Below are 25,282 nucleotides of genomic sequence, written 5' to 3'. Positions count from 1 at the left end.
TCGGCTGGTGGCGGCACGTGTTCGGACTGTTTTGAAAGAGAGAGCGGGAATTATAGAAGCCAATTCAGAAGAACAGTGCCATGGAAGTATCTGTAGAAGAGGCATGCAGCAGAAACAGTACGTCTATGAGAAAGCGAGGGGAGAGACTCTGTTAGAGATGAATCATTAATTAACCTAACTGCCCTCTTCTGATTGGAATCAACAGCCTGAGAGAGGTTTTGGGGGCACCACCCCAGATGTGGGAACAATGTTCCATGCTAGGGCGGATTTGTGATTTATACAGAGTGAGCACCTGTTTGGAAGAAAAGTAACGCCGAGAGCGAAAGAGAAAACCAAGTTTTTTAGATGCAGAGGAAGCAATATTTGTAATGTGCTTGTGCCAAGAGAGATTAGAAATCAGGGTAATCCCAAAAAGAGATATGTCATTTTGCCTAGAAATCGGAGTGTCACTAAAGATAAGCATAGGAGCAGAAGAATCCTTTTTGCGAGATATAAGACAAGACTGAGTTTTAGAAGGGTTGAAATCAACTAAGTTGTCTTCGCCCCACTGGAGAAATACCTGAAGATCGGCGTTTAAGGAATTGGTAGCAGATTTTCTAGAAGTTGAAGCTGATTGAGCAGGACAAGGTTTCTCAAAATGCAAAGTGGAATGCAATGTGCTATCATCGGCAAAACTATGGATAGGATTTCCAGTCAATGGAAGAAGGTCATTAATATACAAGAGGAAAAGAGTGGAGAAGTTAGAAGACAGAGAGCCATCTACCATCACCCTCAGTGAGCGATCAGAGAGAAAACTGGATAACCAATTACTAAAAACAGTTGGCAAACCATAAGATGGAAGCTTGTTTAGAAGACATTTATGCCAAACACGATCAAAAGCCTTTGAGATGTCAAGAGCAACTATTTGTGTTTCACCGAACCTTTCCATTGAATTAGTCCATAAATGGATAACATATGCCAGAATATCACCAGTGGATCGACACTGACGGAATCCATACTGGCGATCGTTGATCAGACGGAAGGTTCCTTGGTAGTTTAAGAGTTGGCTGTTAATTGATTTCTCCATTACTTTAGAAAGAGTAGAAGTAATTGCAATGGGACGATAATTGGATGGGAGGGATTTGTTACCCTTTTTAGGAACTGGATGGATATGAGCAAATTTCCAAGCAGAAGGAAAAACACCTTTGGAATAAGAAAGTGAAAAAAGGCGACAAAGAAGAGGAGTAAGTTCAGGAGCACAGGTTTTGAGAACAAGTGGAGAAATACCATCAGGACCTGGAGCTTTCTTAGCATCAAGATTCATCAAAATCCTTCTGATATCCTTTTGACGGAAGACCACAGAGGGCATTGAATGGAGCGTGTTGAGAATGGTGGGAGGTGTTTTACCAAGATCATTAATACATGAGCTAGAAGAAAAATGGGATGCTACCAGATCAGCTTTATCCTTGGCTGAAGTGACGACAGAACCATCTAGTTTGGGCAGAGGTGGCAGCAGAGATGGGCAAAAGTTGCGGCCAATAGCTTTGGCAAGAGACCAGAATGCTCGGCTACCGTTAGGGCAAGAAGCAAGTTTTCTACTCTTAGCCTGTTCAAACTCTAATTTGGACTGATTAATAACTGCTTTACAATTGTTGCAAGCTTTGGTGTAGGCAGAAAATGAAACTGAAGAATTAGAAACAAGCCAATTACGATATGCAACATTCTTCTCTTGAACAGCCTTAGCACATTTATTGGAAAACCAAGGTTTAGATGAAGGACAAGATTTTAAAGTGGAGTGTGGGATAAAGTATTCCATTCCTGCAAGAATAATTTCACTGACACGATCTGAGCAAACTTTGACATCAGTAGTTTTGAAACAGTAATCCGACCAAGGAAAAGAAGAAAAGAAGTCTCGCAGGTCATCCTATTTTGCATTATTGTCATTCCAAACAACACTAGGTTGGGAATACCCATGAGATAAAGGTTCCATTGGAGAAGAGACAATCACCAAGTTGTGATCAGAAGTGCCTAAAGGACCTCTCACTTGGACCGTGTACTTAGAAAGGTTGTTTGTGAGAAAAAGATCAAGCGTATTGGCTGTATGATTAGGATTGTCCTGTATTCTTGTAGGTAAATGAACAATCTGTGCTAGGTCATTAGTAATTGCAAAAGCCTCAGCATCTTGACCTGCTGGGTCGGTGTGGCTAGAAAACGGAAGCCAGCTGGAGTTGTGAACATTAAAATCACCAAGGAAAATTATCTCACTGTTAGGAAAGTTGGACTGGAGAAAGTCAAGTTGCAAAGAGAGGAAGTCAAAGAGCTCCAAGTGATTAGTGGAGTTGGGAGAAAGGTAGAGACAACAGATGAATTTGACACAATGAGGTAGAGAGATTTTAAGCCAGAGAAGATCAAAGAGAGGAGATTCCAAATTGCCAAGTCTCTGACAGGGAATATCCGAACGGACATATGCACAAGTACCACCTTTGAAGCGAAAGGAATCATACAGAGAATAATTTGGGCATCTGAGATGAGCAGTAGTTGAATCAATCGATAACTGAGATACTTTCAAAAAAAGTACATGGGGTTTGGCAGACTGCAAGTTGAAATGGACATCGTTGAGATTAGAATTGAGACCACGTATATTTGTGAAAGGAATTAGGAAGTGAAATAATAGTAACATAAAATAGAACATTTTACACAAAATTTTTTTTTAGGAGTGATAGAAAAGAAATCGAAAGTTTATTTATTTATTTTTTTTCCAGTTGATGGACGTTACTGAAATGAATCCACCTACCACCGAGATGTATAACAAACCACGGAGTGTAAGATATGTTGTTGCTGTTGTAGGGTTTTTGGCGCATATGTAAATTAGGCTGTATTGTGCTGTATGTATTATGTCTGTAAATTGCCTGTGTTCTGTAGTCGATTTGCTGTACTAAAAATCCGAGTTTCCGGAAGAAAAGATCGTGCTACCCCCGCCTGACACTAACTCAATTAACCGAGCCCTTTTCCATCTCGTATAAGGAGGACAGTTATTTTTACCAACTGTGCTACTATCCACATTGGTAGTAGTATAAGATATGTTACTATGTGCTTTAAATTATTTCCGAAGTGTTACTAGTTTGTGCTCTAAATTTTTTCAGGGAGCACCGTATATTGGAGTATGGCCTAAGGTTTTATTGTTATTTAATGGATAAATATAAATGGCTATTAATTATTAAGGAGCCTGCAAATTATAGGTGAAAGATAACTAATTTTAAGATCAATCATAAACAAAAAAATGCTATTTTTGTGCCTGTTTCACAAAAAATAAGCTTTTTATGTTCTTCAGCTCAAAGAGGAAAATGCAATAAGAATGAGAAAATTTTTTCCCAGGAATTTTTTCTTTAGCAACTGAGCTGGTTGTAGCACCGCAAAGTAAGAAGCTAAGAGTAGTAGATGTTATGTTACTACTCTGTGTTCAGCTTAAAATGTTTCGTTGGTACTACAGTATTTGTGTAGATTAGAGTTATTACAGTACTGAGCATAAATTTTCATGATTTTAACAGAGCGTTCGTAGAATTGTGCTGCAATTGTTATAAAATGTTTGATAATCCTCTATTTTTATTTAGAGACATGACGTTAGTTCCCAGCACTCCTTGCACGTCAGCTCCGAACTGTAACTGAATTCGTGATGCACCGGTAGATGCTGTTTTTTATGTTTTCTATGCATTCCTTTGGATTGCTGCGAATTAATGTTGCTAAAGTAAAGCATTTATGACTTGATTTTTTTAAGTATCTGACTCTTGCTTTTACGCCAAATTTCTGCACAGTGGGTAAATATGCATTTCATTTCATTTCAACACTAACGCAAAAGATATTGCTAGCCATCTTTCATTACACCATACGCTGTCAATAGGTTTTTGTAACAGGTCCTAGTAACAGGTTTGTAACCGTCAGAGCAATCACAGGTCGGAACTGATGCGTACGGGAGTGCTGGGAAAAACGTCATGTGGCTGAAGTCACAGAGCAGTGGCTTAATTATAAGGGTTTATCAAAATTGTTCGAAATAAATATAATGCAAATCTGGGTCGAAGAACCAATTTTAAAAAGACGATCGGTGGAAAACGGATAGGTGTACAATTACAATACTGATTTTGAAACATGAAAACAATGGGTGTCCATATGAACTCGCATTAGCAGAGGCATATGATGCAAGAAAGCAAGCTTATGCAGCATCAGCCAAAAAAAAAAAAAACTTCTGCTTCACCCCCCGGTTCATTCGAAACACCTGTCCAGCCGAGCCTTAAACTTATTTAGGCTATCAACCTCCACAACAAGGGATGGAAGCCTGTTCCACCAACCAACCACCCGCTGGCTAAAGGCAAACTTCCGCACATCCAGGGTCCTTAGCTGGATATCATCATTCTTCTTTCTTGTGATTCCCTTCCCTTCTACTTCTGACTCTCTCTCTCTCTCTTTCTTTCTCCCCCCCCCCTCAGGATAATTGAGAAATTTTTTTGTTTGGCTGGTGCAGCAAAAGCCCCAGGCTTCCTTGCACCATATGGCTAATAATAATAAAAAAAATAACATCTATATTTCAGTTTGGGGGATGAGTGACCTTCAAATATATAAGAAGTACCATAAAACATTCTTTTTTATTATTATTATTGTTTCATATTTTGTAATTGAAATCAGGAAACTGTAATTAATAAATCACAATTTTCAATTTAGTAAAAAAGCTAAAAATTATTTTTTACAATTAAAACTAAAAAGATGACACACATCTTTTTGGTTTTGATCCATTTAGGGCACAAGCCACAAAGGTTTAAAGACAATTACAAATGAAGGGAAGGCTTTTGTGTTGCATAGGTTACTATAATGGTATTATACAGTTTTATATTCATTTCAGTGGGACCAAGGCGCCTCCGTAGCCAGGTGGGAAGGAGCAGCAGTGCGTAGCACACGCTTCTTGATTAGACCGGGGTTCGAGCCCATCACCACCAAATACGGAGAATGCGGAAAAGTCAGGGAATGACCATCGCATATCCTGGAGCAATATGGCCTTAGTTGCTAATGCTCCTAAAAAAAAAAAAAAAAACAAATAACAATAACAGTGGGACCAATTGGTATTGCAATGAACACTTCTCATTTAGCAAATGCTAAATGAGATTATTAATTGTGCTTCTTCCTTCTCATTTAGCTAATGCTAAATGAGAAGTGTTCAGGGAAGTAATTTTACAGGCTACTAAGCTTTTTATATTGCTTAAGAATAAAGTGACCAGATCCTTAGTATTCCAATGTGGGACATTTGGGGGGGTTAACCCCCCCAGAAACAATATATACATATTTTTAAAATTTTTTTTATATAAAAAAAAATTCACATACAAAATATAAATTAAATACATCTTCTTTGAACTAAACTTATAAAATAAAATATCACACTTCTTAAAAAAAAACAAACAAACAAATGGCATATATATATTTTTTTTTTCACAGAAAGGCTGAAATTCAGTATATGGTACCCCTCGTGTTATGCTATACAATGAATAAAAGGTTGCGTGAAGGATGTGAACTGTGAAAAATAGTTGTAATCAGAAGGAAAAAAAAAAAACACTTATTAGAGGGGTCATGTTTTTAATAAATTTTCATTTTTGTTTAGTGAAAAAAGGTTAGGTTTTTTGTCTGTAAAATAATAATGACAATAAATCTTTTAACAATAAAAACGAGAAATTAAATATTTTTTTGCTGAGCGAATTTTTCTTAATTCTTCATTATTTGCTATTTCTTTGTAACATTCTTCACAAGAATTAGCAAAATTGCACTTAACTTGTAGTATTGCTTTCGGCATTTCTATAGGCAGTTGTGTTTTTTTTTTGCTAATGTCCATAGCTTATTTACTACTGAAAAAACTCTTTCCGTACTATTGGTTCCCAGCAAATATAATGCAAATCAATTGCATTATGTTTACCTTTAAGTATGGAAGCTATATGTCCAGTCCGGGACAGTTCCCAATGCGGAACAAATGACTGAAATCCGGGACATCTGGTCACTTTACTTAAGAGATATCTATCAAGGGTTTAGAGCTAAATACCAACTAAGAAATAATGTTCAAGCCTAAAATCTAAATGGATATCAGATGAACTAATGAGACACTTAGCAGAGAAGAAAAATGCATGGATGCATATAAATTATCAGGTGATACAGAAGCCTATGGTAGATATAAACTATTCTACAATGAAGCTACAAAGGAGGTTAGGCAAACTAAGGCAGATTATGAGAAATCTATCTAAAAAAAAACGAGCAAAGACTTATGTAAACGCTAGAAGGAAGGGAGAAGAATTACATTGGTCCACTTGACATTGATAGTTTTACTGTTAATGTATTCAGGTTGCTGACAAATTGAATGAATAGATATTCTGCATCTACATTCACTATGAGGAATTCTTTAGGGAAGTGGATGCCAGAATGTTATCAAACTCTAACAGGGAGCTAAATGATTTTGTAATAATAGAGAGGAAAGTGGAAGAGAAATTAGCATTAGTAGAGGCATATGGTGCAAGAAAGAAAGCTTATACAGCATCAACCAAAAAAAAAATCATGAAATTAAACAAAAAAAGGCATGTGAGATGGATATGATATATCCAATTATATTAAGGGAGGCAGCAAAGGAAATAAAAACACCCTTAACCATAATTATGAGAGCATCTTTCAGATTTAGGGGTGCTCCCTATGGACTGGAGATGTGCAAATATATCCCCAATTCACAAAGAATTGGGTTGCATGAGTAATTGCCGATCTATCAGGTTAACTTCTGTTCCACAGAAAATAATGCAGTTGCTGGTTAAAAAAAGTAATACAGAACCATCTAGATAGAAGTGGTTACAATTCAATCACAGCATGAGTTAGCATTAGTAAAGGCACATGTTGCAAGAAAGCAAGCTTATATAGCAACAGCCAAAAAAAAAAAATCTTCTCATTTCACCCATCCACTCACTCCAAATGTTTGTCTAGTACTGCCTTGAATCTATTTAAGCTATCAACTTCTACAACGACAGATGGAAGTTTGTTCCAGCATTCAACCACCCGCTGGCTAAAGGCAAACTTCCGCACATCTATCCTACAACTGTCTTTCCTCAATTTGAATTTATGCCCTCTCAGATGATTATTCTGAGCAAGAGGAAGAATCCTATCAGCATTGAGCATGCTCAAACCATTCAAGACTTTATACACCTCAATCAGATTACCTCGCAAGTGCCTAGTCTCTGCAAAACTTAAGCCTTTCTTTTGTAAGAGCAACCCCTTGTTCCATTCACTAATCTTGTTGCCCTTCTCTGTACTCATTACAGCAGCTCTACATCCTTCTTAAAATGAGACCTCCAGACCTGTATACAGTACTCAAGGTGTGGCCTGACCATTGCCTTATACAAGGGGATAATCATCTCCTTATCCATGCTAGAAAAATTCCTATATATCATTGACAAGCCACCATGAGCTACTCTTGTAGACTGTCTGCACTGCTCAGAAAACTTCATATCTGCCTGCACAATTAACACAGGTCCTTTTCATTCTCTACCACTGTCAGTATAGTACCACACACATTTGATACACTACTCTGGAGTTACTGCTACCCTTGTGCAGTACTTGACATTTGTCAATGTTAAACTTCAGTTGCCACCTCTCAGCCCATCTGCTCAACTTTTCTAGATCCTGTTGCAGCAGCATACTGTCATTAATAATCCTGCCAACATTCGTATCATCTGCAAACTTGGACATTAAGCCTGATATACACCATCATCAGTATCATTAATAAATACAGAAAACAACAATGGATCTAATACTGAACTCTGGAGGACTCCACTAATAACATTAGTCCACGAAGAGCAGTGTCCATTGATTACCGCTCTCTGTCTTCTCCCCCTCAACTATCCCTTTATCCGTAGCAGCAATTTACCTCCAATTTGTGCAGCAGTCTTCCATGTGCAACAGTATCAAAAAAAGCCTTTCTAAGATCCAAATATATGATATAAAAATTATTCTTTGCATCCAGTTCCTTTGTGACCATATCATAGTGTCCAATAAAATTGGTCAGACAAGACTTCCCGTTAACAAACCCATGCTATGTCTGAGTTATAATTGAAGCCTTGTCTAGATGATCCTGCACTGCTTCTTTAACCAGTGCCTCCATTAATTTTCCTGGAACAGAAGTTAAACTCACAGGTCTATAATTACTTGTTCATCTTTTGATCCTCCTTTGTGAATTGGGGTCACATTTGCACATCTCCAGTCCATGGGTACCTCCACTGAGGCTCTCATAATTATAGGCTCTCATAATAACTGAGAGCAAAGTGGAGGAGAAATTGTTGAAGATAAACACAAGAAAGGCACCTGGGGTGGATGGGATCTATCCAGTTATATTAAAGGAGGCAGCAAAGGAGGTAAGCAAACCCTTAGCCATAATTATGAGAGCTTCCTTGGACTCAGGGGAGGTACCCATTGACTGGAGATGTGCAAATGTGACCCCAATTCACAAAGGGGGATCAAAGGCTGACACAAGTAATTATAGACCTGTGAGTTTAACTTCTGTTCCCGGAAAATTAATGGAGGCACTGGTGAAAGAAGCACTGCAGGATCATCTAGACAAGACTTCAGTTATAGCTAGGACACAGCATGGTTTTGTTAAGGGGAAGTCTTGCCTGACCAATTTGATTGGATACTATGATGCAGTCACAAAAGAACTGGATGCAGGGAATAACTTTGATATTATATACTTGGATCTTAGAAAGGCTTTTGATACTGTTGCACATGGAAGACTGCTGCACAAATTGGAGCAGTGTGGCATTGGAGGCAAGTTGCTGCTATGGATAAAGGGGTGGTTGAGGGGGAGAAGACAGAGAGTGGTAATCAATGGACACTGCTCATCGTGGACTAATGTTATTAGTGGAGTCCCTCAGGGTTCAGTATTGGGGCCTTTATTGTTTTCTGTATTTATAAATGATATTGATGATGGTATATCAGGCTTAATGTCCAAGTTTGCAGACGATACGAAGGTTGGCAGGGTTGTCAAGGACACTACTGACACTATGCTGCTGCAACAGGATTTGGAAAGGTTAAGCAGATGGGCTTCGAGGTGGCAAATGAAGTTTAACATTGACAAATGTAAAGTACTACATATGGGAAACAGCAACCCCAGAGCAACGTATCAACTCTGTGGTACTACACTGACAGTGGTAGAGAATGAAAGGGACCTGGGGGTGGTGGTGCAGGCAGATATGAAGTTCTCTGAGCAGTGCAGACGAGCTGCAAGAGTAGCTCATGGTGTATTGTCAATGATATATAGGAATTTTTCTAGCAGGGATAAGGAGGTGATTATTCCCTTGTATAAGGCAATGGTCAGGCCACACCTAGAGTACTGTATACAGGCCTGGAGGCCTCATTTCAGGAAGGATGTAGAGCTGCTGGAACGAGTACAGAGAAGGGCAACTAGATTGGTGAATGGGACAAAGGGGTTCTCTTACGAAGAAAGGCTTAAGTTTTGCAAATTACAGTGTCTGGAAACTAGGCACCAGCGGGGTGATCTGATAGAGGTGTACAAAGCCTTGAATGGTTTGAGCATGCTCAATGCTGATGGGATTCTTCCTCTAGCTCAGAAAAATCACCTGAGAGGGCATAAATTCAAATTGAGGAAAGACAGATGTAGGATAGATGTGCGGAAATTTGCCTTTAGCCAGCGGGTGGTTGGTGGGTGGAACAGACTTCCATCCCTTGTCGTGGAAGTTGATAGCCTAAATAAGTTTAAGGCTCAGCTGGACAGGTATATCGAACGAACAGAGGGGTGAAGTGGAAGTGGTTATTTTTATTTATTTATGTTACTTTTTTTTTTTTTTTTTTTTTTTGGCTGATGCTGCATAAGCTTGCTTTCTTGCATCAAATGCCTCTACTAATGCTAATGCTAATAGCTAAGGGTTTGCTTACTTCCTTTGCTGCCTACTTTAATATAACTGGATAGATTCCATCCACCCCAGGTGCTTTTCTTATGTTTATCTTCAACAATTTCTCCTCCACTTTGCTCTCAGTTATTACAAAATCATCTAGTTCATTCCCAGAGTTTAATTCAACTCTGGCATTCCCCTCACTGAATAACTCCTCATGTGTGAATGTAGATGCAAAATACTTATTTAGTTTGTTAGCTACCTGAGCAGGATCATCAACAGTTGAACCATTGATATCAAGTGGACCAATCTGATTTATCTCTTTCCTCCTATAGTTTACATAGATAATGAACTCTTTGCTGTTTTTCTTTGCATGCTTTGGTAAAGATTTCTCGTAATATGCCTTTGCTGCCTAACCTCCTTTGTGACTTGGTTACAGACCGGCTTATATCTATTATAGGCTTCCATGTCACCTGTTAATTTATATATATCCCATTCATTTTTCTTCTCTGCCAATGTCTCATTAGTTCCTTTGACATCCATTTAGGCCTAAACCTTGAACAATATTTTTTGGTTGATATGAAAAGCCTAGTAGGTTCCAAGATTAATTCTTTGAATGCTTCCCAATTTGAATTTACTGTTGGTAACGTAATCATTTGACACTGCACAATCCAGCCATATCGACTGGCTGTACTTCCTTGGATTTTATGTGTTTCTTAACTGATAGCATAACCCTCCTCCCTTCCTGTACACATTGTACTTCCCAAATTTCATTTCTGCTTTCCTTATATCTGTGTGACACCATGTCTCTCTGATATCCCAATGATATCTGCCTTTGATGCACCATATAGAATTTAAATACTGTCTCACACCACCACAGTCACCTTTACGAAAGCAAAAACCCTTCCCTTACTCCTGATGGTAGTTACCTCTTTGAGTAAATCCCACTTCAGCCTACTGTGATCACTGCCACCTAATGGTTCCTTTATCTGCAGATTCTTAATGCATGAAGAATCACTACTGATAATCATATATATATCAAGAATATTACTCCCTCTAGTTGCCTTCCAAACATGCTGCTGTAGAAAACAATCATCCAATAAATCCACAAAAGTCTTGCTAGCGTACAAGTGATCAAACCACAAGTTCCAGTCAGTATCTGGAAAGTTAAAATTCCCCAATACAATACATTCTGATTTACTGGCACACACTATTTCTCTGCACAATTCTTCGTTGTACTCATCAGAGTCATTAGGCCTATAACACACCCACTCTCATTTTCCCTTTCCCAGTGTTTATGTCACACCAAACTGACTCAACCTTGCACTGTCTATCCAAATCAACTGGATGCACTTCCTTAGACTTTATGTTTCTTAATTAACAGCTTAATCCCTCCTCCCCTTCCTATCCTGTCACATTGTTCTCCCCAAATTCCACTTTGCATTCCTTATATCTGTGTGACACCATGTCTCAGATATCCCAACAATAACTACCTTTAATGTTTTGACCAACACCTCAAATTCATCAAATTTATTTACCAAACTCAGTGGCGCGTTATATCATCATGGGGCCCAAGCCAAAATGGGATTTTGGGGAGCCCCATCTAAAGAAATTAATAATAATAATAACCTCCCTGTGTACTTGGTAGCAGTACCTTTCACGGAGTGGAATCCCCCAATCAGGGAGAAATAATATAAGATCAACAATAATAATAATAACAGTAGTTAAATCTTTAATTAAATTCCCATATCAGTACACCCTGATCACTGCTACCTAGTGGTTCTTTTATGTGTAGACTTAATGCTTGAAGGGTTGCTGCTGATAATCAGATCAGGAATACTGCTTTCTCTTGTTGCCCCTTGATCATGCTGGTATAGAAAACAATCATCCAATAAATCCAGAAAACGTTTGCTGCTGTGTAAGTGACCAACCCACATTGTCCAGTTGATATCTGGGAAGATATCAACTGGACAATGTCAGATATCAGATTGCCCATTATAAGACATTCTGATTTACTGGTATACTCTACAGGTCTGTATACAGTTTGCTCATCAGAATTATTAGACCTATAGCAGACATTCATACTCTCATTTTTGTTTTCCCTGTGCTTATTCACACCAAACTAACTCAGCATTGCACTGCAACCCATGTCCACTTGATGCACTGCTTTTGACTTTATGTGCTTCTTAACTAAGAGCATGACCCCCCCACCTCCTGCTTTTCTGTACACATTGTACTCTCAATATCCAAATTCTGAATATATTATATATGAGTGATACCATGTCTCTGATAACCTCACAGTGTTTGCATTTGTTGACTTGACTAGTACTTCAAATTCATAAATTATTTACAATGCTCTTAGCATTAGTGTACATGCAACTGTTTTTATCCTAACAGAGCCTATGTATTTGCTTGTTCCACAAGGACCCCTCCTCCGAGCAGATCTTGTAATCCCTGACACCTTGTTTTCCAGGCTACTCCATGTTCCAGTGGAAGGATCACTTTCACCTCTACCTGCAGCTACTGTTAATCTATTAGTCTAATGAACTTGGAATTGAAACAACAAACAGTGAAGCATGTTTGTTTGCATTTACTGAAAAATGAATGGAATTTCTATTGTGTACGATGGTAATCTGTTAGTCTGCTAACAATTTTCCAATCCACATGCCCCAATAGCAACATCAAATATTCTTGACACTTTCTATTTAATTTTATCCCATACTTGTAGAAAAAGTTTCCCCATGGTCTACAATGAGAAAAATTCTACCCACGAGCCTTACTCATTCTCTTGACAAGGCTCTCAACATGTACTCCTTATCGTGTCTGTGCAGAATTGCAGTCACTTTCCATCTTAATCCTAATGTGGTACATTTTGTCAACATCACTGTATGTTTGTTAAATAAATTCTGAAATTAATTGTCACAATTAATAGTAAATAATCTTGGCAAGAAAGCAATAAATTTAACTTATTACAATGAATTGAAACAATGAACTAGGTCTGTTTGTACTCACTGTAAAATGAATGGAATTTCTGTTGTGTATGATGGTAAAAATGTTTAATATTATTAAAACTTTTGTCTTTTTTACCTAATTGTAACATTTGCTAATATTGTCTTTTCATTTAAGTTGTCTGATGGCATTGCATGTTTTTTTTTTTATCTGTTATTATTGATATCAATCTGTGTGTGGAGGCAGGCTATAGAGTTTACACAAACTGTTTCATTGTCGAGGTTTGATGATGATGTCTAATAAATGTATATAGCTAATTGCAAATTTTTAATTTTCTATATGAAAGGAAAAAAGAAAGGGTAATAAATGGATAATATTCATTCATTCATTTATTAGTGTGTTACTATTAATTTTTAGTTATCTCTTCTCCAGAAGCTGCTGGTGAATATAGTTGAAATTTTCATATTTTCTTCAACACTATCTAGTTTAAAGAATTAAATTTTTTTTTCTCTTTTGACAAGAAAATCGATTTTTATCCCAAGTGATAAATCCCACAAAAAATAACAGAAATGTTTAAAAGAAAAGAAAATTTTAAAAAAATTCCACACTTTCTCTGCATTGGTACTTATATTAAAAAGGCTGTAAAAATTTCAGTTTAACAGAATGAACATTAAGAAATATTAGGAAAAAAAACATGGTTTTTGAATGATTTGATCACGAATTCACCTTGGTAAGCAGAATGACTTATTCATCAAGTCCAATAACAGAGAAAGGGAAAGCAATGCATTAAATTTAAGAAGGACATCTTAACAGAAATAGCTTGGTTTTTAATATTATTATTAGCTATATGGTGTAAGGAAGCCTGAGGCTTATGCTGCACCAGCCAAAAAAAAAAAATTCCCAAGTTACCCTTAAAATAGATACACACAAAATATTCTTGCATATTTCATTATCATGTTGATATAAACAGTTTACTAGGGTATGTATATAACTTTTTTTTTTTTTTCTGGCCATCACTCATATTTGATATTAATTAGATAGCAGCATGCAACATAACATATCAAGTTTTGCCTCCTTGAGATGTATATAGTATGATTATAATTGCTGTCCAGCTTTGTTGGTAAATCATGAATGGCCAGAGATTGAATTTGGAATAGACAATATCTAACTCAGGGGCTCTCAGTGTTTCTATATGATCTGCTTTAAAATTGAACATGATTGAACTTGAGGCTGACGAGAGCTGGCCCCAAAATTTGTTGGGCCCTTTTGTAGGGTGTTTTTGTAATAGGGATTTTTTAATTTTTCAAATTTTACAGTAACTAAGAAATAATTAAATAATTTTGTTATTCTGAACAAAAGTTTTAATTATGAATAATATTTAATACATTAATTAACAATTAGTAAAAAATTCAGAGCTACAGGGCTCAATATAACTTCCACGATTTTTTAATATATTAAAAAGTAAGAGATTACCTCAATCTCTTATTATTATTATGCCGACATTATGGGGATATCATGGTGTAACTAGGAAAACAAAAATAAGAGTAGGAGTGCATTATAGAATGGATCAGTGTTATAATTAGTGATTTTAACTATAATATAATACATGCAGTAAGAGATTACCTCAATCTCTTACTGCATGTATTAATTAATATTAATTAATTAACAATATTGTTTTGACCATTTGAATGTGGGGCCCTGTTTGACAGAACTGTTGAACATGCTTTGGCCGGCTTTGAGGCTGAATTAAGAAAAAAGTCATAAGTTAGAGCTGAAAGTGCATGGAATTTTTCCATGAGATACACAGACTAATAGATTAGTAGAAGCTGCAGGAAAATATATGATTCTTGCACTACTTCTCTTGGAACATGTAGCTGCCTCAAAAGCTAGTTATCAGAGATTAAAAACCTTTGCTGGGGGGATCCTTATGGAACAAATAAATATTTGGGCCATATTAGGGTTATTAAGAGTAAAAAGAGGTGCATGTATACTTTTGTGTACACTGATGCTAGGTGCATAGTAAATAAATTTGACGAATTTAAAATACTGTTTCATCAAATGCAGACATTATGGGGATATTATGGTGTAACTAGGAAAACAAAAATAAGTGTAGGAGTGCATTATAGAATGGATCAGTGTTATAATTAGTGATTTTAACTTTCTACATATTGACTAGTTCTTGTGTGTTGGTCACTCACACAGTAGTGAGACTTTTGTGTATTTATTATATGGTATGTTTTCTACGCCAACATGTTAAAGAGACAATGAGAGTAGGCAATATTCTTAATCTCATTATCAACAGTGACACTTCATGCAATAGGAATCGGCAGGTAAAAGAACTTCTAGGTGGAAGTGATCACAGTGTTATTGATGTGGGATTTACTTAAAAGTTGTAGCAATCTTCAAGTGAACAGCTTTCATTTTCATAACGGTGAGTACAGTGGTTCCAGACATGTTTTAAAATCTGTTTAGTAGGACCAATAGCAAATTCTAAATGGGAAGCATTTAGGGAAGTAATTGTAGAAGCTATTATGCATTTCATTCCAACTAAGGGACACTTCAAAGCTTTGATCTAAATATCTCAGATGAACTGATGAGGCTTGTGCCAGCGAAGAAAAATATATGGAGTACATATAAATTGTCAGATTATATAGATGTCTGCAGTAGATATAAACTAGTCTGCAATGGCGTAACAAAGGAGGTTAGGCAGACTATAAGCCTCTGGCAAAGAATACAAAGTAAAGCAGCAAAAACTTTAGTTATATAAGCACTAGAAGGAAGGAAGTACTACAGATTGGAGCAGTGTGAAAATAGGGCCAAGTTACTGCTATGATGGGCTAGGGCATCTCATCAGGTTTATTCAATGATATACAGGAATTTTTCTAGCAGTGATAAAGATCTGATTATCCCATTATATAAGGTAATGGTTAGGTTATATCTTGAGTGCTGCATACAGGTCTGTGAGCCTCATGTTAGGAAGGATGTGGATCTGTTGCAACAGCTACATAGAATGACAACAAAAGTGAGGGGAAACAAAAGGGTGTTCTTACAATAAATGCTTCAGTTTCTTCAAATTGCAGCATTTGGAAAATAGGCATCTGCAAGGAGAGCTGATTGAGGTGTGTAAGGCTTTAAATGAATTGAGTAAGCTGAATGCTGGTGTTCTTCCTCCTGCTCAAAGAACTCACTTGAGGCAGCATAAATGATCATTGGAACAAACAATCTGGTTATGGATGGTGGTAGTTTGAATAAATTCAAGGAAGAACTAGAGAGGATCAGATAGAATATGTGCTTGCTTTCTTTCATAATTTGTCAGTACTAATTCTAATATTAAATAACTACTGTCAGGGGTAAAATGAAGGGTTTTTATTTTTACGTAAGATTCCTTTCTACTTCTCTCTCTCTCTCTCTCTCTCTCTCTCTCTGGCGCCTCCGTAGCCAGGTGGTCAGGAGCAGAAGTGCGTAGCTGTTTGTTTGTTATTTGGTTTTTAGGAGCATTAGCAACTAAGGCCATATTGCTCCGGGATATGCGGTGGTCATTCCCTGACCTTTCCGCATCCTCCGTATTTGGTGGTGACAGGCTCGAACCCCAGTCTAATACAGTGCGTAGCACACACTTCTTGATTGGACTGGAGTTCAACCCCGTGACCACCAAATACGGAGGATGCGGAAAGGTCAGGGAATGACCACCGCATATCCCCGGAGCAATATGGCCTTAGTTGCTAATGTTCCTAAAAAACAAATAACAACATCCCTCTCTCTCTCTCAGAGTAACTCGGGAATTTTTTTTGGCTGGTGCGGCATAAGCCTCAGGCTTCCTTGCACCATATAGCTAATAATAATAATAATAATAATAATAATAAGTACAAATTAGTATGTAATCAAGTTACTGAGAAAGTTATGCTGCTAACGCAGATTATGAGAAATTTTTGGCTAAGAACATAAAGAAAAGCAGCATGGAATTCTTTGTGTATGTTAACAAGAGAAGGAAAGGATAGTCAATATTGGTCTACTGGATATGAATAATAGTAGTAGTAGTAGTAGTGGCATGTGATGCAAGAAAGCAAGTGTATGAGCTTATGCAGCATCAGCCAAAAAAAAAAAAAAAAAAATCACACCATTCCCTCCAAATGCCTGTCCAGTTCCTCCTTAAATTTATTCAACCTATCAACTTCCACAACGACAGATGGAAGTTTGTTCCAGCAATTAACCACCCGCTGGCTAAAGGCAAATTTCCGCACATCTAATCTACATCTGTCTTTTCTTAATTTGAATTTATGCCCCCTTAGGTTCGTAATCTGAACAAGTGGAAGGATTCCATCAGAATTCAGCGTGCTCAACAATTCAAGGCCTTATACACCTCAATCAGATCACCGCACAGGTGCCTAGTCTCCAGCCACTGCAATTTAGACACTTTCAATTTCAACCCACTAGGGTTGAAATTGAAAGTGTCTGCAATTCTGCCCAGACACGATAGGAGGGAGTATATGATGAGAGCCCTGTCAATCAATTCGGCCCTGGAAAGATTGTGCAGGGCTCAAGGGGTAGAATTTTTTTCAGCCTGGTCTGTACTTGTTAACAGGAGAGACTGCTTCTACAGGGATGGGATACACTTAAATAGAAAGGGTGCACGAATGTTTGCTGATGCTATCGAGGCAATGTTAGGTGGGTCGGAAAACTGCTAGATTGGGGGGATACAAGGACTAATAGATTAACAGTAGCCACTGGCAGAGGTGAAAGTGATTCTTGCACTGCTTCTATTGGAATGAGCCGCAGCCTGGAAAATAAGATGCAGGATATTTCAGAGACTGCTGGGAATCATTGGGGTACAAGTAAACACATGGGTTGTGTTAGGGTAGCTAAGAAAAAGAACAGGTGCATGTATACTTGTGTGTACACCAATGCTAGGAGTTTAGTAAATAAATTTGATGAATTTGAGGTATTGCTCAAAACATCAAAGGCAGATATTGTCGGGATTTCAGAGACGTGGTGTCACACAGATATAAGAAATGCAGAACTGGAATTTGGGGAGTACAATGTCTACAGAAAGGATAGACAGGATAGGAAGGGAGGAGGGGTTATGCTATTAGTTAAAAAACACATAAAATCCAAGGAAGTGAAGCCAGTCGACATCGCTGGACAGTGCAGTGTCGAGTCAGTTTGGTGTGACATAAGCATTGGGAGATCAAAATTGAGAGTAGGAGTGTGCTATAGGCCTAATGACTCTGATGAGTATAATAAGAAACTGTTCGGAGAAATAGAGTGGGCCAGTAAATCAGAGAGTCTTATAATGGGGGATTTTAATTTCCCAGATATTGACTGGAATTTGGGGGCTGGTCACTCACACAGTAGCAAGGCTTTTGTGGATTTATTGGATGATTGTTTTCTACATCAGCATGTTCGGGAGGCAACTAGAGGGAGTAATACTCTTGATTTGATTATCAGTAGTGATTCTTCATGCATTAAGAATCTGCAGATAAATGAACCACTTGGTGGCAGTGATCACAGTGTGCTGAAGTGGGAGTTACTCAAAGAGGTAACTACCATTAGGGGTAAAGGGAAGGGGTATTGCTTTCGTAAAGGCGACTACAATGGACTGAGACAGTATTTAAATTCTATACAGTGGGATCAACTGATGATATTGCCAACAGCAAATTCAAAATGGGAAGCATTCAAAGAACTTATCGTGGAAGCTACTAGGCTTTACATACCAACTAAGAAATATTGTTCAAGGTTTAGGCCTAAATGGTTGTCAGATGAACTAATGAGGCATATGGCAGAGAAGAAAAATGCATGGGATACATACAAATTAACACGTGACACGGACGCCTATGATAGATACAAGTTGATCTGTAACCAAGTTACAAAGGAGGTTAGGCAGGCGAAGGCAGATTACGAGAGATCCTTGGCAAGGGATGCGAAGAAAAACAGCAAAGAGTTCTTTACTTATGTAAACTCTAGAAGGAAGGGGATGAATCAGATTGGTCCACTTGAGATCGATGGGTCAACTGTTGATGACCCTGCTCGGGTAGCTAACAAACTAAATGAATATTTTGCATCGACATTCACACATGAGGAGTTATTCAGCGAGGGGAATGCCAGAGGTGTATTCAACTCTAGCAGTAAGCTACAGAATCTTGTAATAACTGAGAGCAAAGTGGAGGAGAAATTGTTGAAGATAAACACAAGAAAGGCACCTGGGGTGGATGGGATCTATCCAGTTATATTAAAGGAGGCAGCAAAGGAGGTAAGCAAACCCTTAGCCATAATTATGAGAGCTTCCTTGGACTCAGGGGAGGTACCCATTGACCGGAGATGTGCAAATGTGACCCCAATTCACAAAGGGGGATCAAAGGCTGACACAAGTAATTATAGACCTGTGAGTTTAACTTCTGTTCCCGGAAAATTAATGGAGGCACTGGTGAAAGAAGCACTGCAGGATCATCTAGACAAGACTTCAGTTATAGCTAGGACACAGCATGGTTTTGTTAAGGGGAAGTCTTGCCTGACCAATTTGATTGGATACTATGATGCAGTCACAAAAGAACTGGATGCAGGGAATAACTTTGATATTATATACTTGGATCTTAGAAAGGCTTTTGATACTGTTGCACATGGAAGACTGCTGCACAAATTGGAGCAGTGTGGCATTGGAGGCAAGTTGCTGCTATGGATAAAGGGGTGGTTGAGGGGGAGAAGACAGAGAGTGGTAATCAATGGACACTGCTCATCGTGGACTAATGTTATTAGTGGAGTCCCTCAGGGTTCAGTATTGGGGCCTTTATTGTTTTCTGTATTTATAAATGATATTGATGATGGTATATCAGGCTTAATGTCCAAGTTTGCAGACGATACGAAGGTTGGCAGGGTTGTCAAGGACACTACTGACACTATGCTGCTGCAACAGGATTTGGAAAGGTTGAGCAGATGGGCTTCGAGGTGGCAAATGAAGTTTAACATTGACAAATGTAAAGTACTACATATGGGAAACAGCAACCCCAGAGCAACGTATCAACTCTGTGGTACTACACTGACAGTGGTAGAGAATGAAAGGGACCTGGGGGTGGTGGTGCAGGCAGATATGAAGTTCTCTGAGCAGTGCAGACGAGCTGCAAGAGTAGCTCATGGTGTATTGTCAATGATATATAGGAATTTTTCTAGCAGGGATAAGGAGGTGATTATTCCCTTGTATAAGGCAATGGTCAGGCCACACCTAGAGTACTGTATACAGGCCTGGAGGCCTCATTTCAGGAAGGATGTAGAGCTGCTGGAACGAGTACAGAGAAGGGCAACTAGATTGGTGAATGGGACAAAGGGGTTCTCTTACGAAGAAAGGCTTAAGTTTTGCAAATTACAGTGTCTGGAAACTAGGCACCAGCGGGGTGATCTGATAGAGGTGTACAAAGCCTTGAATGGTTTGAGCATGCTCAATGCTGATGGGATTCTTCCTCTAGCTCAGAAAAATCACCTGAGAGGGCATAAATTCAAATTGAGGAAAGACAGATGTAGGATAGATGTGCGGAAATTTGCCTTTAGCCAGCGGGTGGTTGGTGGGTGGAACAGACTTCCATCCCTTGTCGTGGAAGTTGATAGCCTAAATAAGTTTAAGGCTCAGCTGGACAGGTATTTCGAACGAACAGAGGGGTGAAGTGGAAGTGGTTATTTTTATTTATTTATGTTACTTTTTTTTTTTTTTTTTTTTTTTGGCTGATGCGGCATAAGCTTGCTTTCTTGCATCAAATGCCTCTACTAATGCTAATGCTAATTTGCAGAACTTAAGCCTCTCTTGGTAAGAGGATCCCTTCATTCCCCTCACCAATCTTGTTGCCCTTCTCTGTACACGCTCAAGCAAATCGACATCCTTCCTAAAATGAGGCCCCCGGACCTGTACGCAGTACTCAAGGCGTGGCCTGACCATTGCCTTATACAGAGGGATAATCACCTCCTTTTCCCTGCTAGCAAAATTCCTATATATCATTGACAAAACCCCATGACCTGCCCTGGTAGCCTGTCTGCATTGCTCAGAAAACTTCATATCTGACTGCACAATTACTCCCAGGTCTTTTTCATTTTCTACCACCTTAAGTGTAGTACCACACAGTTGGTACGTTTCTCTGGGGTTACTTCTACCCATATGCAGTACTTTGCATTTGTCAAGGTTAAACTTCAGTTGCCATTTTCTTAGCCCATCTGCCCAAATTATCTAGATCCTGTTGCAGTAGCACACTGCCATTACTGTCATTAACAACCCTGCCAACCTTTGTATCATCTGCAAACTTCGACATTAAGCCTGATATACCTTCATCAATATCATTGATAAATATACAAAACAACAGTGGACCTAACGCCGAACCCTGTGGGACTCCACTAATAACATTAGTCCAAGAAGAGCAGCACCCATTGATTACCACCCTCTGTCTTCTCTCACTTAACCATCCTTTTTTCCATTGTAGCAACTTACCCTTAATACCATTCTGCTCCAATTTGTACAATAGTCTTCCATGCGCAACAGTGTCAAAAGCTTTCCTGAAATCCAAATATATGATATCAAAATTATTTTTTGCATCCAGTTCCTTTGTAACCACATCATAATATCCTATCAAATTTGTCAGACAAGACTTTCCCTTGACAAACCCATGCTGTGTCTGAATTATTGCTGCAGTCTTGTCTAGATGATCCTGCAATGCATCTTTAACCAGTGACTCCATTATTTTATCCGGAACAGAAGTTAAACTAACTGGTCTGTAATTACTCGTGTCACCCTTCGATCCCCCTTTGTGAATTGGGGATACATTTGCATATCTCCAGTCCGTGGGAACCTCCCCTGAGTCCAAGGACGCTCTCATAATTATGGCTAAGGGTTTGCTTAGTTAATACAACTGTTACTCCTATATGGATCTTAATTCTTTTAGTGCTCATTGTTTAAGTGCTCATAATTTCACCAATTTCCTGTGCCTATACAGATTGCTGATAAATTGAATAAATATGTTGCATCTGCATTCAGGTTTGGAGAACCTTTTAGTGATGAGACAACAGAAGTTTATCTAATTTTATTTGTTTATTTAGTCTATTTAATTTTATCTATTGGTAGTTAAATGATTTTATAATAACAAAAAGTAAGGTGGAAGGGAAATTGCTTCAGGTAAGAGTAAGCAAAGGCACCTGAGTCTGCTAACATCTATCCAGTTTTATGAAAGAAGTTGGAAAAGAGATAGTAGTTGAACTACCACTTTTGGTGGCAGTGCACAAATGTAGCAAAGTAGTTAAAAAAGTAATGCAAGATCATCTTCATCATTTAATTTATAGAAAATGTTTTTGAATTCTGTTTAAACAGAGCCAGTGTTTCATCTTTGCTTATTGGGTTGCAGTACTTACTGTGCATACTTTTTAAATTTTAATACAAAATTAAAAATTTTAAAACTAGCATTTCTGCCAGAAGTTGCAAAAAAAAAAAAAATTTTAGACATAAAATAGAAACATTAATCTCTTATTCTCTTCCATTTTCCACTTTATAAGACTGCTAAGTGCACAAAATTTTAAATGAGCATATGAACATAAATTTCTGCTTGTTATGTGCAAAAATATTAAAAATTAAAAACAAAAAACATTTTATATATATTTGATGCAATTAGTTACTGCTAATTTTGATACCATTAGTTTCAGCTTATTTGAAAATTTGTTTCAAATTTGGTGCACCTCGGCATGCAAAATTTGTGGCTATGTATTTGCTCCTTTGCATTGTAGCTATCATGTGTAAAAAAAAAATATTGTTTTGTATAATTTATGAAAACAATAATTAATTTCTCCAAAAGAACTAGAATAAGAATGTAAAGATGTTTATTGAATTAGTGAGAAAAGCAAAAGAAATAACCTGAAACTTTAACCAACACACATCTGCACCTGTCCAGCATCAGTATCACACTACTCTTCAAGCAGAAAACCTAATAGTTTCAAAAACAGTGGTGGTAACCTGACATGTTCTTGTGCACAATTTCTCAAAAACCACATCAGAAACTACTGTAGTAAAAATATGAATGTATTTAGGAAGGTAGAAAATCTTCAGATTTTTAATTAACAATTAACGTGCGAATGTTATTTTTGAGAGTCATCTGTCAGGTTACCGACAACTACTGCTGGTTTAGCCTGTTGCAATTATAATGAGAGCATTCTTAGATTCAGAAGTACCTGCAGATTGGTGATTGGCAAAAGTACCCCCTATTCACAAGGATGAAGTTGGTACCTAAGACCTGTCAATTTAACTTCTGTGTCAGGATGAATAATGGAATCAGTAGTTTAAAAAGTAATGCAAGATCATCATCATCATTATGCCCCTTAACAAAAAATATGGTGTGATCACCTTATGTCAATGACAGCATAGATTTGTTAAAGGAAGATATGCCTCATCGATTTCATTATCCACTATGAGATTGTTACAAAAGAACTGGATGCAAAGAGTAATTTTGACATTATGTACTTATATACATAATGTCAAAATATGCATTATATGCTTAATTGGAGCAATGTAGTACCTTGAGTGACCATGGTTCAAGCTTGTGTGGTTACTAAATATGGTGCTGTTTCTTGTGTTCTTTGAATATTGTGAACTCCTCTGGCTGTGCAGTTCTCCTGAAGTATAAAGAGAATTTTTTTTTTAGTATTAGAGGCAAGTTGCTACTACAGGTAATGGGGTGGTTAAATGGGAGGAAAGTTATAAAGGGCCATTGCTCTTTATGGACTGATGTGGTAATTGGGATTCTGCTAAGGTTGGTGTTGATCCTGTTACGGTTTTTAATATTTATTAATGATACTGTTATAGGTATTTCAAGTTTGATGTCTAAATTTGTTGATGACACACAGGTGGGACCAGCTATTAACGACGGTAATCAGGATATGCTACTTCAAGAAGATGTAGAACTCAGCAGATCGGCTGGAAAGTGGCACCTGTGGTTTTACAGTAATAAATGCAAGGTACTGTATTTGTGTAGCATTCCCAGAATAATATACTATATGGGTAATACCAAACTCAAGGATAGAGTATGAAAAAGATAGGGGATAATTCTATAGGCTGACCTGAAATTCTCTAAGCAATTGCTTTTATCGCATCTTATGATGTGTCACTAGTCATTTGATGAGATTTAATTTGCAAATTGACTACACGCAGTTACTATGCAAAGTAAATTTCGCTTTTTGGAACAAATTTTCTATTTTCTGTGCCTCCCACATGGTCAAGATATTGCCTATTCCAACATCTCTAGGTGATTCATAGTTTACAATCTAATGGTGACACCTTTTAATTATAAGCACTGTGTATTTATTATTTTTTTGTTCTGATTAAAGCTAACTTTTGTTTTTATTTTCTTAATAACCAGGTGAATGTACCATATTCTCAAGACATGGGCTACAAGACCTCACAAAAAGATGTACTTTGATGGTATTAAGCCTATTTTACGGCCCACAGTTTTAGGTTTCATCTTTTCTACATCACTTACTATTCCTTATAGTGATCTCAAAGATGTGTCAGGCTTGCCTTCCAATGGAGAAAATTCAGTCTCAGAAGCTATACTAGGAGAGAGAACCAATAGCGAATTTCAGAAAGTTCTGCTAATTAGCAGGAAGATTATTCCTGGTAAAGGGCCTCCTCCTGAACCACCCTATGATTGTTGCATGAGTGGTTGTGCAAATTGTGTTTGGATTAAATATGCTGAAGAATTAGCAAGTTATTACCAGGATGGAGGAGCAAGTGCCAAAGAGGCTATTGAAACAATTCAAGATGAGAATTTGAAAGCCTTCCTTAAGTTACAATTACAATAGTCCTGTGAAATATATATTATGTAAAGAGATCATGAAGAGAGGACGTCAGAATGATTCCTGTGTAGTTCAGAGAAACATAGGTAGAATTCTAATTGAGTTACCCTCTAGTCAGTAAATAGGTTTAACAAAATACATTTTTGTTGGAAATACATAGTGATATAAATTTGTAATAGCCTTTTCCTTGAATTACTTTAATTTTTATGTATTTATCTTTAATAATAAAAGTACAGTGCAGTATTATAAATTCAGCCATTTATAAATGTAATTATACTAATTTGATTTGTTGACTACTGTTTAGTTTTCATTGAAAAAAAAAAAAAAAAAAAAAATACACACACACACACAGCAGTGGCATGCAAAATAGGTGCCATTCAAAGGTCAAGGATTATTTCAGAGCCATTTCACATCAACAACACTTTTTTTAACACCACATGCATTTTCAAGAGTGCATCTATTTAAGTTGTAATATATATAATGTTGCTTTATTCAACACAAAAAATACGCTTTAGTTAAGGCTAACAAAACGCATACATATATATACACTGAGTAATCACTGAATTATGACCAACTACCTAATACTTCGTATGTCCTCCTTTTGCCTTCAGTAAAGCAGCTATCTGATGTGGCATTGA

General features: G+C 37.5%; 1 protein-coding gene across 4 annotated transcripts; it reads left to right on the top strand.

Annotated features, from left to right (window-relative positions):
- Positions 1–3,636: 3,636 nt before the first annotated feature.
- On the top strand, positions 3,637–24,688 carry LOC150076648 (uncharacterized). Of its 4 annotated transcripts, XM_090386472.1 has the most exons (3): positions 12,840–12,936; positions 23,697–23,807; positions 24,209–24,372. In XM_090386472.1, exons 1-3 carry the CDS (start codon positions 12,913–12,915, stop codon positions 24,266–24,268), a joined length of 195 nt encoding a protein of 64 aa, XP_090242598.1. In that variant the 5' UTR covers positions 12,840–12,912; the 3' UTR covers positions 24,269–24,372. The 4 variants fall into 4 exon arrangements, with proteins under 4 accessions (XP_090242597.1, XP_090242595.1, XP_090242596.1 ...); XM_090386471.1 differs by lacking the exons at positions 12,840–12,936; positions 23,697–23,807 and adding an exon at positions 3,637–3,724 and having other exon boundaries at positions 24,209–24,688; XM_090386469.1 differs by lacking the exons at positions 12,840–12,936; positions 23,697–23,807 and adding an exon at positions 3,637–3,794 and having other exon boundaries at positions 24,209–24,688.
- Positions 24,689–25,282: the final 594 nt, after the last annotated feature.

The sequence above is a fragment of the Mastigoproctus giganteus genome, chromosome 12 (genome assembly GCF_048544385.1).
Source record: "Mastigoproctus giganteus isolate SK-2022 chromosome 12, ASM4854438v1, whole genome shotgun sequence".
Lineage (NCBI taxonomy): Eukaryota > Metazoa > Arthropoda > Arachnida > Uropygi > Thelyphonidae > Mastigoproctus > Mastigoproctus giganteus.
This window is presented reverse-complemented; position numbering and strand designations above follow the sequence as displayed.

Bases quoted from the DNA above. Each gene is read 5' to 3' on its own strand.
- LOC150076648 (XM_090386471.1), top strand. From the start codon at position 24,213: ATGTACCATATTCTCAAGACATGGGCTACAAGACCTCACAAAAAGATG.